Source organism: Nerophis ophidion, linkage group LG15, assembly GCF_033978795.1.
Source record: "Nerophis ophidion isolate RoL-2023_Sa linkage group LG15, RoL_Noph_v1.0, whole genome shotgun sequence".
Taxonomy (NCBI): Eukaryota; Metazoa; Chordata; class Actinopteri; order Syngnathiformes; family Syngnathidae; genus Nerophis; species Nerophis ophidion.
Genome location: NC_084625.1, coordinates 17,495,862 through 17,507,928, shown reverse-complemented (window position 1 = coordinate 17,507,928; position 12,067 = coordinate 17,495,862). Strand labels below are relative to the sequence as shown.

At 41.2% G+C, this 12,067-nt stretch overlaps 2 protein-coding genes across 4 annotated transcripts in view; one reads left to right on the top strand and one right to left on the bottom strand.

The window, feature by feature from the left end:
* The window catches only part of LOC133569335 (threonine synthase-like 1), a 256,540-nt gene that overhangs the window by 82,710 nt on the left and 161,763 nt on the right, over positions 1–12,067 (bottom strand). The window lies entirely within an intron of this gene.
* The window catches only part of LOC133569333 (rho GTPase-activating protein 21), a 156,595-nt gene that overhangs the window by 4,262 nt on the left and 140,266 nt on the right, over positions 1–12,067 (top strand). The window contains exon 2 of the mRNA XM_061921576.1: positions 9,136–9,344. Within this exon, the coding sequence (XP_061777560.1) occupies positions 9,273–9,344 (72 nt within the window). The 5' untranslated portion in view covers positions 9,136–9,272. The remainder of the gene's footprint in view (positions 1–9,135; positions 9,345–12,067) is intronic.

The window sequence follows — 12,067 nt, the reverse complement described above, 5'->3', positions numbered from 1 at the left end:
GCGACTATCCATTTCCCTGTGACGTCATACAGTGCTGCCAATGTAAACAAACAACGGCGAATACCACAGCAAGATATAGCGACATTAGCTCGGATTGAGACTCTGATTTCAGCGACTTAAGCGATTTAACAGATTACGCATGTATTGAAACGGATGGTTGGAGTATGAAAGTATTGAAGAAGAAACTGAAGCTATTGAGCGAATAGCTATTGACGCTATTCATAGCCATAGCATGGCCGAATAGCTGCGTTAGCATCGCCGGTAAAATGTGCGGACCAAACGATCAGAACTTTCGCATCTCGTGACACTGGAGCAACTAAAATCCTTCGATTGGTAAATGTTTTTTTCGCATTAAATGTGGGTGGAAGTAAACGTAATATAGTTGCAAATGCATCTGAAGGTTATCCATACATCTCTGCGCCATGTCTGCCTTAGCACCGCCGGTAAATAGCATGTTAGCATCAATTAGCATAGCATGTTAGCATCGATTAGCTGGCAGTCAACATCAACAAAACTCACCTTTGTGAATTCATTGACTTTATCGTTGCAAATGCATCTGCAGGTTATCCATACATCTCTATGCCATGTCTGCTTTAGCACCGCCGGTAAATAGCATGTTAGCGTTGATTAGCGTAGCATGTTAGCATCGATTAGCTGGCAGTCACACCGCAACCAAATATGTCTGATTAGCACATAAGTCAACATCAACAAAACTCACCTTTGTGATTTCTTTGACTTTATCGTTGCAAATGCATCTGCAGGTTATCCATACATCTCTGTGCCATGTCTGTCATCGCCGGTAAAATGTGGAGACACTCCAGCACATTCAATGGGGGTCTGGCGGCAGACACTTTCGCATCTTCGGGCCAGTGGTGCAACTTGAATCCCTCCCTGTTAGTGTTGTTACACCCTCCGACAACACACCGACGAGGCATGATGTCACCAAAGTTCCAAAAAATATTCGAAAAAACTGAAAATAACAGAGCTGAGACCCGGTGTTTGTAATGCGTTGAAAATTAAAATGGCGGCTGTATTACCTCGGAGACGTCACATTCCGACGTCATCTCAAGAAGAGCGATAAACAGAAAGGCGTTTAATTCGCCAGAATTCACCCATTTAGAGTTCGGAAATCGGCTAAAAAAATATATGGTCTTTTTTCTGCACCATCAAGGTATATATTGACGCTTGCATAGGTCTGGTGATAATGTTCCCCTTTAAGCATTTTTCACAATGGACTATATAGTAATGTCATGAAAAAGCCAAAATAAGCAACTCTCTGTGGGGGTGAAGGGAGTAAACTTAACATGGAAATTGTTTTAAATAGTTGCAGATGTTAACGCAGATTATTTTGATAATCAGGTGATTGTTTGCGCAACTGTTGGTTTGTGGGAATAAATAGTATTGGAATTGGGGGAGGTAGGGTGTGACAAAAAATGTAGGTTTTGGTAATTTGGTTGTAATAGCATGGGCATGACGGAAAATAATTGAGAAAAACGCTAAGGTAATGTGTCAGGTGAATGAAGTGGAGCAGGTTTTTGTGCATCTTTACTTTATTGTAATGTAAGTATGCTAGTCCCAACAATGTTATGTTTACAAATTCCATTGGGGTAAAAATGCACAACATTGCACCAAGTGTATATATTTTCTAATTATAATGGTCCTCGGCATATATAATATGTTATTGTTGTATTATATACCATATCAATCTTGCAGAACACACTTTGACTAGGATTAAACAAGAGCTGCTTCTTCAAACTTGTGCAAGTGTTAAGCATGTTCCCAATGGACTATAGAACAATATCATGAATAAGCCAAAATAAGCAACTCTCATTGGGTGGAGGGGAGTAAACTTTACTTGGAAATTGTTTTAAGTAGTTGCAGATGTTATCACAGATTATTTTGATAATTGTCTACGGAACTGTTTGTTTGTTGGATTAAACAATATTGGAATTGGGGGGTTGGTGGGATGTGGACATTTTTTTTAGGGTTTTGTCGATTCGGTTCTGATTAGCAAGGGCATGTCGGAAAATAACTGAGAAAAGCGCTAAGGTAATGTGTCAGGTGAATGCATTGGAGAAGGTTTTTGTGATAAATTTACTATATTGTAAGTCTGCTAGTGCTAGCAACTGGTGGTTTGTACAGATATATAGTATTTGAGTTTGGGGGGTCAGAGGGGTGAAAAGACATAGGGTTTTGTTGAGCAGTGGTTCTCAACCTTTTTTCAGTGATGTACCCCCTGTGAATTTTTTTTTAATTCAAGTACCCCCTAATCAGAGCAAAGCATTTTTGGTTGAAAAAAAGAGATAAAGTAGTAAAATACAGCACTATGTCATCAGTTTCTGATTTATTAAATTGTATAACAGTGCAAAATATTGCTCATTTGTAGTGGTCTTTCTTGAACTATTTGGAAAATAGATATAAAAACAACTAAAAACTTGTTGAAAAATAAACAAGTGATTCAATTATAAATAAAGATTTCAACACATAGAAGTAATCATCAACTTAAAGTGCCCTCTTTGGGGATTGTAATAGAGATCCATCTGGATTCATGAACTTAATTCTAAACATCTCTTCACAAAAAAAGAATATTTTGAAAATAAACAATATTTAGCGAACATGTCCACAAAAAAATCTAGCTGTCAACACTGAATATTGCATTGTTGCATTTCTTTTCACAGTTTATGAACTTACATTCATATTTTGTTGAAGTATTATTCAATAAATATATTTACAAAGGATTTTTGATTTGTTGCTATTTTTAGAATATTTTAGTAAAATGTCACGTACCCCTTGGCATACCTTCAAGTACCCCCAGGGGTACGCGTACCCTCATTTGAGAACCACTGCTGTAGAGCATGGGCATGACTAAAAATAATTAAGAAGCACTGAGCTCATGTGTCCAGTAAATGCACTATAACATTTTTTGTGTGTGCCCGCGTTTGCAGAAGCAACTGGTGTTAAGTACAGATGAACTAGTATTTTATTTCATGGCAAGCGTGAATGTTCTGGTTTGCATGAGCTTGACAGAAAATAATTCAGAAATCACTATGCAGATGTGTCCGGTAATTGCACTGGAGCAGGTTTTTCTGTGTTTACTTTATCCTAAGATTGTTCACAGATTGGTACTGCCAGCAACCGGTTGTTTGCAGAGATATTTAGTATTTAAATTCGAGGGGCGGGGAGAGGTGTGGAAAAAATTTAGATTTTTGTTTATTCTGTGTTGTATAGCATAGGTATGGCTGAAAATAACTGAGAAATCCTGAGTTAATGTGTCCAGTAAATGCATTGGAGCAGGTTTTTGTGTGCCTGTGTTTGCAGAATGCTGGTTCCAGCAACTGGTGTTTAGTACAGATAACTAGTATTTTAATTCAGGGCGGGCGTGAACATTTTTTCATGGGTTTGTTCATTCTGTTTTGATTAGCAAGGGCTTGACAAAAAATATTGAAGAACACTAAGACATGGGTGTCGATATCTGGCCCGTGGGCCAAATTTGGCCCGCCGTTCAATTTAATCTGGCCCTTAAGACAATATCAAATGAACATTAGAGCTGGCGGTGCCGCTGTAACACTGCATTCACCGCTAATACTCATACTTGCCAACCCTCCCGATTTTCCCGGGAGACTCCTGAAATTCAGCGCCCCTCCCAGAAATCTCCCGGGGCAACCATTCTCCCGAATTTCGCCCGATTTCTACCCGGACAATAATATTGGGGGCATGCCCTGTAGGCACTGCCTTTAACGTTCTCTTCAACCTGTCGTCACGTCCGCTTTCCCCCCATACTAACGGCGTGCCGGCCAAGTAACTTAATATATACGGCTTGTACACACACATTAGTGAATGCAACGCATACTTAGTCAACAGCCATACAGGTCACACTGAGGGTGGCGGTATAAACAACCTTAACACTGTTACAAATATGCGCCACACTGTGAACCCACACCAAACTAGAATGACAAACACATTTCGGGAGAACATCCGCACCGTAACACAACATGAACACAACAGAACAAATACCCTGAATCCCTTGCAACACTAACTCTTCCGGGACGCTACAATATACATCCCCCGCTACCACCTAACCCCGACCCCCTAACCCCGCCCACCTCATTGTTATTTTATTTTCAAATTTATTAGCCTGTGGAAAAAGTTAATGCTGATATTTACCTCAGAAGGCTGCAAATAGAAAAGAGGCATTCATTGCTTTATTGGAATTTTATTTAATATACCAGTATTTTTTTTGTTTGTTTTTTGAAAGTTGATTTTGCACTATTAAGTTACAAACCCCGTTTCAGTATGAGTTGGGAAATTGTGTTGGATGTTAATATAAACAGAATACAATGATTTGCAAATCATTGTCAACCCATATTCAATTGAATGCTCTACAAAGACAAGATATTTGATGTTCAAACTCATAAACTTTGCAAATAATAATTAACGTAGAATTTCATGGCTGCAACACATGCCAAAGTAGTTTGGAAAGGGCATGTTCACCACTGTGTTACATCACCTTTTCTTTTAACAACAATCAATAAACGTTTGGGAACTGAGGAAACTAATTGTTGAAGCTTTGAAAGTGGAATTCTTTCCCATTCTTGTTTTATGTAGAGCTTCAGTCGTTCAACAGTCCGGGGTCTCCGCTGTCGTATTTTACACTTCATAATGCGCCAAACATTTTCGATGGGAGACAAGTCTGGACTGCAGGCGGGCCAGGAAAGTACCCGCACTCTTTTTTTACGAAGCCACGCTGTTGTAACACGTGCTGAATGTTGCTTGGCATTGTCTTGCTGAAATAAGCAGGGGCGTCCATGAAAAAGATGCCGCTTAGATGGCAGCATATGTTGTTCCAAAACCTGTATGTACCTTTCAGCCTTAATGGTGCCTTCACAGATGTGTAAGTTACCCATGCCTTGGGCAGTAATGCACCCCCATACCATCACAGATGCTGGCTTTTGAACTTTGCGTCGATAACAGTCTGGATGGTTCGCTTCCCCTTTGGTTTGGATGACAGGATGTCGAATATTTCCAAAAACAATTTGAAATGTGGACTCGTCAGACCACAGAACACTTTTCCACTTTGCATCAGTCCATCTTAGATGATCTCGGGCCCAGAGAAGCTGGCGGCGTTTCTGGATGTTGTTGAGAAATGGCTTTCGCTTTGCATGGTAAGGCTTTAACTTGCACTTACAGATGTAGCAACAAACTGTATTTAGTGACAGTGGTTTTCTGAAGTGTTCCTGAGCCCATGTGGTGATATCCTTGAGAGATTGATGTCGGTTTTTGATACACTGCCGTCTGAGGGATTGAAGGTCACTGTCATTCAATGTTGGTTTCCGGCCATGCTGCTTACGTGGAGTGATTTCTCCAGATTCTTTGACCCTTTTGAGGATATTATGACCATAGATGTTGAAATCCCTAAATTTCTTGCAATTGCACTTTAAGAAACGTTGTTCTTAAACTGTTTGACTATTTGCTCACGCAGTTGTGGACAAAGGGGTGTACCTCGCCCCATCCTTTCTTGTACCCAATCATGGCACCCACCTGTTCCCAATTAGCCTGCACACCTGTGGGATGTTCCAAATAAGTGTTTGATGAGCATTCCTCAACTTTAGCAGTATTTATTGCCAAGTTAATGATTATTTGCAAAAAAAAAAAGTTTATCAGTTTGAACATCAGATATGTTGTCTTTGTAGCATATTCAATTGAATATGGGTTGAAAAGGATTTGCAAATCACTGTATTTTGTTTTTATTTACATCTAACACAATTTCCCATCTCATATGGAAACGTGGTTTGTACAAATAAGTAGCATTTGGGGGTGAAAAAAATGTTAGGTTTAGTTCAGTCTGTTCTGCGTAGAATGGACACAACTAAAAGTAATTGATAAACACTGAGTTAATGTTGTATGTTTGTATGTATTTGCCGCTCTTTGGGGTCCCATAGTACATTTTTGGAGTCCACCTTTTTTTTTAACCGTTTTGAAAACGATTGATAAATGTATGCATTATCCTCTTATATCCTGCTCAGTGGTTAGAGTGTCCGCCCTAACATCGGTAGGTCGTGAGTTCAAACCCCGGCCGAGTCATACCAAAGACTATAAAAGTGGGACCCATTACCTCCATGCTTGGCACTCAGCATCAAGGGTTGGAATTGGGGGTTAAATCACCAAATATGATTGCCAGGCGTGGCCACCGCTGCTGCTCACTGCTCCCCTCCCCTCCCAGAGGGTGATGGGTCAAATGCAGAGGATAATCCTACCACTATCATTGGTACTTTAACGTTAACTTTTCACACTCGAACGCGCCATCGTGAGTAGCGACAGGACCGCTGTTTTAAGAGTTCCACTGCGTTTACATTATTTTTTTATTTTATCACCACTTTACACCAACAATGATGACGTAGAACATATATAACATACTTTATCCACAATATCGACATTTTGAGCTTGAACATGTACTCGCGTTACATAGCTCTGATAAAATTTGACAAGTTTAGACCCGACAAAATTCCCCCGCAAAAATGTTCAATGGAATCTCCATCCCTCCATTTTCTACCGCTTGTCCCTTTTGGGGTTGCGGGGGTGCTGGATCCTATCCTAGCTGCACATGGACGGAAAGCGGGGTACACCCTGGTCAAGTCGTCACCTCATCACAGGGCCAACACAGATAGACACACAACATTCACACAGCAGGGCCAATTTAGTGTTGCCAATCAACCTATCCATTAATTTTTTAAATATTTTTAATTTTTTTACAAACATACGTATGTAGGTGTGGGAAAAAAATCACAAGACTACTTCATCTCTACAGAACTGTTTCATGAGGGGTTCCCTCAATCATCAGGAGATTTTAATGGAAGCATTCACATACCACGGTTTATGTAGGGCACAGAGTGGGTGGGTACAAGCAGGCGTAGGGTGTGGTGATTGGCTCATGTGTTACCTAGGAGGTGTTTCCGTCTGTGGCGGCATGTTGAAATGATTTCACTGCGCTTGTTGAGGGATGATAGATCTGGATGATATATAATAAACAGTTTCTCTTTTAAGCATAGGTTGCATCTTTTATTACCACTGTTGTAAGGTGTGCTTGATGCAAGAATTTGCCATGTTATTGAATATTCAACATTATTGTCTTTGAGGTTCCAAATGTGTTTGCTGGGTTCTGTAGAATTCCGCAAAGTCTGGTTTCTAAAGGAGGCGTTGTGATTATTCCATCTTGTTTTGAACGCTCCTTCGGTTAATCCTACGTACGTGTCGGATGTGTTAATGTCCTTGCGTGTCTCCTTATATATATATATATATATATATATATATATATATATATATATATATACACAACTATATGTTTATATGTATATATAGATAAAAGAAATACTTGAATTTCAGTGTTCATTTATTTACACATACACACACACACACAACACTCACTACTCATTGTTGAGTTAAGGGTTGAATTGTCCGTCCTTGTTCTATTCTGTGTCACTATTTTTCTAACCATATGCATGTAAAGTAGATGGCAGTATTGTCCTGTTTAAAAGGAACACTGAAACCCACTACTACCCACCACGCAGTCTGATAGTTTATATATCAATGATGAAATATTAACATTGCAACACATGCCAATACGGCCTTTTAGTTTACTAAATTGCAATTTTAAATTTCCCAGGACTTTTTTCTTGAAAACGTCGCGTAACGATGACGTGTTTGTGTGACGTCACGGGCTGTTATGAATATGAGCGCTGTACACACAGCTAAAAGTCGTCTGCTTTAACGGCATAATTATACAGTATTTTGGACATCTGTGTTGCTGAATCTTTTGCAATTTGTTCAATTAATATTGGAGAAGTCAAAGTAGAAAGACGGAGTTGGGAAGCTTTAGCCTTTAGCCACACAAACACACGGTGATTCCTTGTTTAAAATTCACAGAGGTGAACGGTGATTCCTTGTTTAAAATTCACAGAGGTGAAGCTTTAGTATGGATCACAGCGGACATGGATCCCGACTACATGTCAACCAGCAGATTTCGGTGAGAAAATTGTGGTTAAAAAGTCGCCACTTACCGGATATCAGCTGAGCTTGTGCCGTCCATACAGCTGCCGTCAACACCCGGCTGTGGACATACACTTCCGACTATCAGGTACTGTTGAACTCACTAAAACACTAGCAACACAATAGAAAGATAAGGAATTTCCCAGAATTATCCTAGTAAATGTGTCTAAAAACATGTGCGTCCGTCTCAATGCAATCGCGGTTTTTTTTTTTTTAACTTTTTTTTGTTTTTTTTCCCTAGTCCGTCGCTATCAATATCCTCAAACACGAATCTTTCATCCTCGCTCAAATTTATGGGGAAATTGTCGTTTTCTCGGTCTAAATAGCTGTTTTTGTTGGAGGTTCCCATTAAAATAAATGTGAATATATGAGGAGCCCTCAACCTGTGACGTCATCGTCTGCGACCTCCGGTAGAGGCTTTTCTCCAGTTGCGAACTTTATTGTGGATGTTCTCTACTAAATCCTTTCAGCAAAAATATGGCAATATCGCAAAATGATCAAGTATGACACATAGAATGGACCTGCTATCCCCGTTTAAATAAGAAAATCTCATTTCAGTAGGCCTTTAAGAGTGTCACAACATTGCTGTTTACGGCAGACAAGCTGCTTTATGGTAGACGAAAACGTGACTGCTGTTGTTGTGTGTTGTTACCGCGCTGGGAGGACGTTAATGAAACCGCCTAACAATAAACCCACATAAGAAACCAAGAACTCACCCTTGATCATACTACAGTTATAACGTCATTGGGCAGGCACGCTGTTTATATTGTGGGAAAGCGGACGTGAAAACAGGCTGTCCTCACTCAGGTCTGCATGGAGCTGGAGGGGGCTGGCCCCCAGCTCCGCCTGAATTTCGGGAGAAAATTTGTCCCGGGAGGTTATCGGGGCGAGGTACTGAATTTCGGGAGTCTCCTGGAAAATCCGGGAGGGTTGGCAAGTATGGTGAAGGGTCGAATGCAGAAGATAATTTCGCCACACCTAGTGTGTGTGTGACAGTCTTTTGTGTCCGGTGAATGCTTTTTTTTTTAACTTTTTTGGACTCAAACTTGCAAAACAAATTGTAATTGCCCAACTGTCAAATGTCCCTCTCAGATTTCCACCTCCACCGGACATGAGGACAGACGACGGCGTGGATTAGGACCTATTTCCCCTTCCTATTTCGGCGTCACCCACTCAAGTTCCATGTGGGCTCGGCAGGACTTCTCCCCCTTGAGTGTTTGTGACGTGAAATGATGGCAGCGCGTTGCTGCGACTCGCCGCAGGACAATGAGGAGAATCGACCCACAGCTCCATCATGCGAAGTAAGAAACAGAGGAGTGTGTGTGTGTGCGCTCCAGAATGTAGATTCCATGCATTTTTTTTTTTTTTTTTTTTAAAGTGAGCGTTCATCATGTGACCCGAATCACACTGGGTTCACATTTATTTCCGACACAATCCTGGCCTCTGTGGGCGCACATTCTCGCGGGATGACCATCAAAACGTCTGCGAGCGTGTGACATGCCACACAAGTGCCATCATGTGTCGAGGAAATTTGAGACCGGGTTCTAACCTCCCCCCACCCCGGGACAAATGTTCCACAGCAAAGCACAAAGACCAGGTTTTATATTCGCGTGGCTAATCTTTGCCGGGACTCTTTTTGGCGGCGAGCGATGGCACAGGTTCATCCTTGTGCGCGCTGACTTCAGAGGTTACGTCACTCTAATCATCATCACACTGCAGCTTTGGCCCGCTTGTGCATGTCATTACAGCCCAGCGGCGCTGCCATGTTTTGGATTAACTCATCATCAGAAAATGGCAACATTGCATCGCCGCGTAATCCTCTTAGCATGTCAGAACTCGGCAAGGATGGACACATAAATCTTTGGGAACGGGGCGGGTGGTGCGCAGGAAACACTTGATGGAGCGATGCGCCTCTAATAAAATGACGAGAGAGCTTTCAGTGTGGAATATGAGCCGCCTCTCTCCCTTACACAGAGTACAATCTAATAAATGTCTCCATTAGCGTCGGTTAACCACTTCCGGTTGGCAACACGCTGGAGCTCCATAAAGCATCTTATTTTAGCTCGGGATTTGGGAGGGTTTTGGATATGCTTCCATGCCGACGTATGATCAGAAACGACTGAAAACACAAACATGCATGCCAGGCCACTGGTTAGTACATCCTGTGTTTGACATTCACCAGTTAGTTCAGCATTTTGTTGCTTATTTATTTTATTTTCAATGGCAGTTCTAGGGCTAGGCCTTTTTTAAATATTTTTAGGCCATATCGCGATACACAATATATATATATATATTGCCTTGAATGAACACTTAATGTATATAATTGTCAAATTTGGACTTGGATTTGGGTTGTTTCTTTGACGCAGAGGGAATTTGGCGTGAACGTGAGTACATGCACTGCAAAAAGTCAATGTTCAAAAACAAGAAAAAAAAAAATACAAAAATGAGGGGTATTTTATTTGAACTAAGCAAAATTATCTGCCGGGCTTCACGGTGGCAGAGGGGTTAGTGCGTCTGCCTTACAATACGGAGGTCCTGCAGTCCTGGGTTCAATTCCACGCTGAGGATCTTTCTGTGTGGAGTTTGCATGTTCTCCCCGTGAATGCCTGGGTTCCCTCCGGGTACTCCGGCTTCCTCCCACCTCCAAAGACATGCACCTGGGGATAGGTTGATTGGCAACACTAAATGGGCCCTAGTGTGTGAATGTGAGTGTGAATGTTGTCTGTCTATCTGTGTTGGCCCTGCGATGAGGTGGCGACTTGTCCAGGGTGTACCCCGCCTTCCGCCCGATTGTAGCTGAGATAGGCGCCAGCGCCCCCCGCGACCCCGAACGGGAATAAGCGGCAGAAAATGGATGGATGGATGGATGGAACACTTAATGCATATAATTGTCAAACTTGGACTTGGATGTGGGTTGTTTCTTCGACGCAGAGGGAATTTGGAACGAGCCAGGCGTGAACGTGAGTACATGCACTGCAAAAAGCAAGGTTCAAATACAAGAAAAAAAAAAAATACAAAAATGAGGGGTATTTTATTTGAACTAAGCAAAATTATCTGCCGGGCTTCACGGTGGCAGAGGGGTTAGTGCGTCTGCCTTACAATACGGAGGTCCTGCAGTCCTGGGTTCAATTCCAGGCTGAGGATCTTTCTGTGTGGAGTTTGCATGTTCTCCAGCTTCCTCCCACTTCCAAAGACATGCACCTGGGGAAAGGTTGATTGGCAACACTAAAATTGGCCCTAGTGTGTGAATGTGAGTGTGAATGTTGTCTGTCTATCTGTGTTGGCCCTGTGATGAGGTGGGGACTTGTCCAGGGTGTACCCCGCCTTCCGCCCGATTGTAGCTGAGATAGGCGCCAGCGCCCCCCGCTACCCCGAAAGGGAATAAGCGGTAGGAAATGGATGGATGGAAAATTATCTGCCAATGGAACAAGAACACTTGGCTTGTCAAGACTTTCCAAAACAAGTAAAATTAGCTATCCTCAATGAACCCAAAAATACCTTAAAATAAGTATATTCTCACTAATAACAAGTGCACTACTATATGAGTATGTGTTTTCTATTATTTCATTGAAAATAAACCACCAAAGTCCATTTGGCTGTCATCTGTTTTGATATGAGACAATTGTGTCAAAGTAATGATTTTTTTTTTTTTCATGCTTGAAATAAGAAATTATTACTTAAAAAAGGTAGTTTTTTACTTGTGAGTGTTGATGACACAGCTTTGCAACAGTTGATATTGTAGTTTCAAGCATATTTTACTCAATATAGGTCACACAATCTCAGCTACAAGCTGTAATATCTTATTGCGATCATTTAGGACCAAAACCCTTAAAACAAGTAAAAGACTCTAACATAAAATCTGCTTAGTTAGAAGAATTATCTTACGGTAAGAAAATGAGCAAATATCACCCTTATTTGAGATATTTCATCTTTCTTAGATTTCAGTTTTTGCAGTGTGTTTATTTATTTAACACTATAACTACTAAAAGACAAACAAAAAGCGCTAACGATGGAGGTAGAAAAC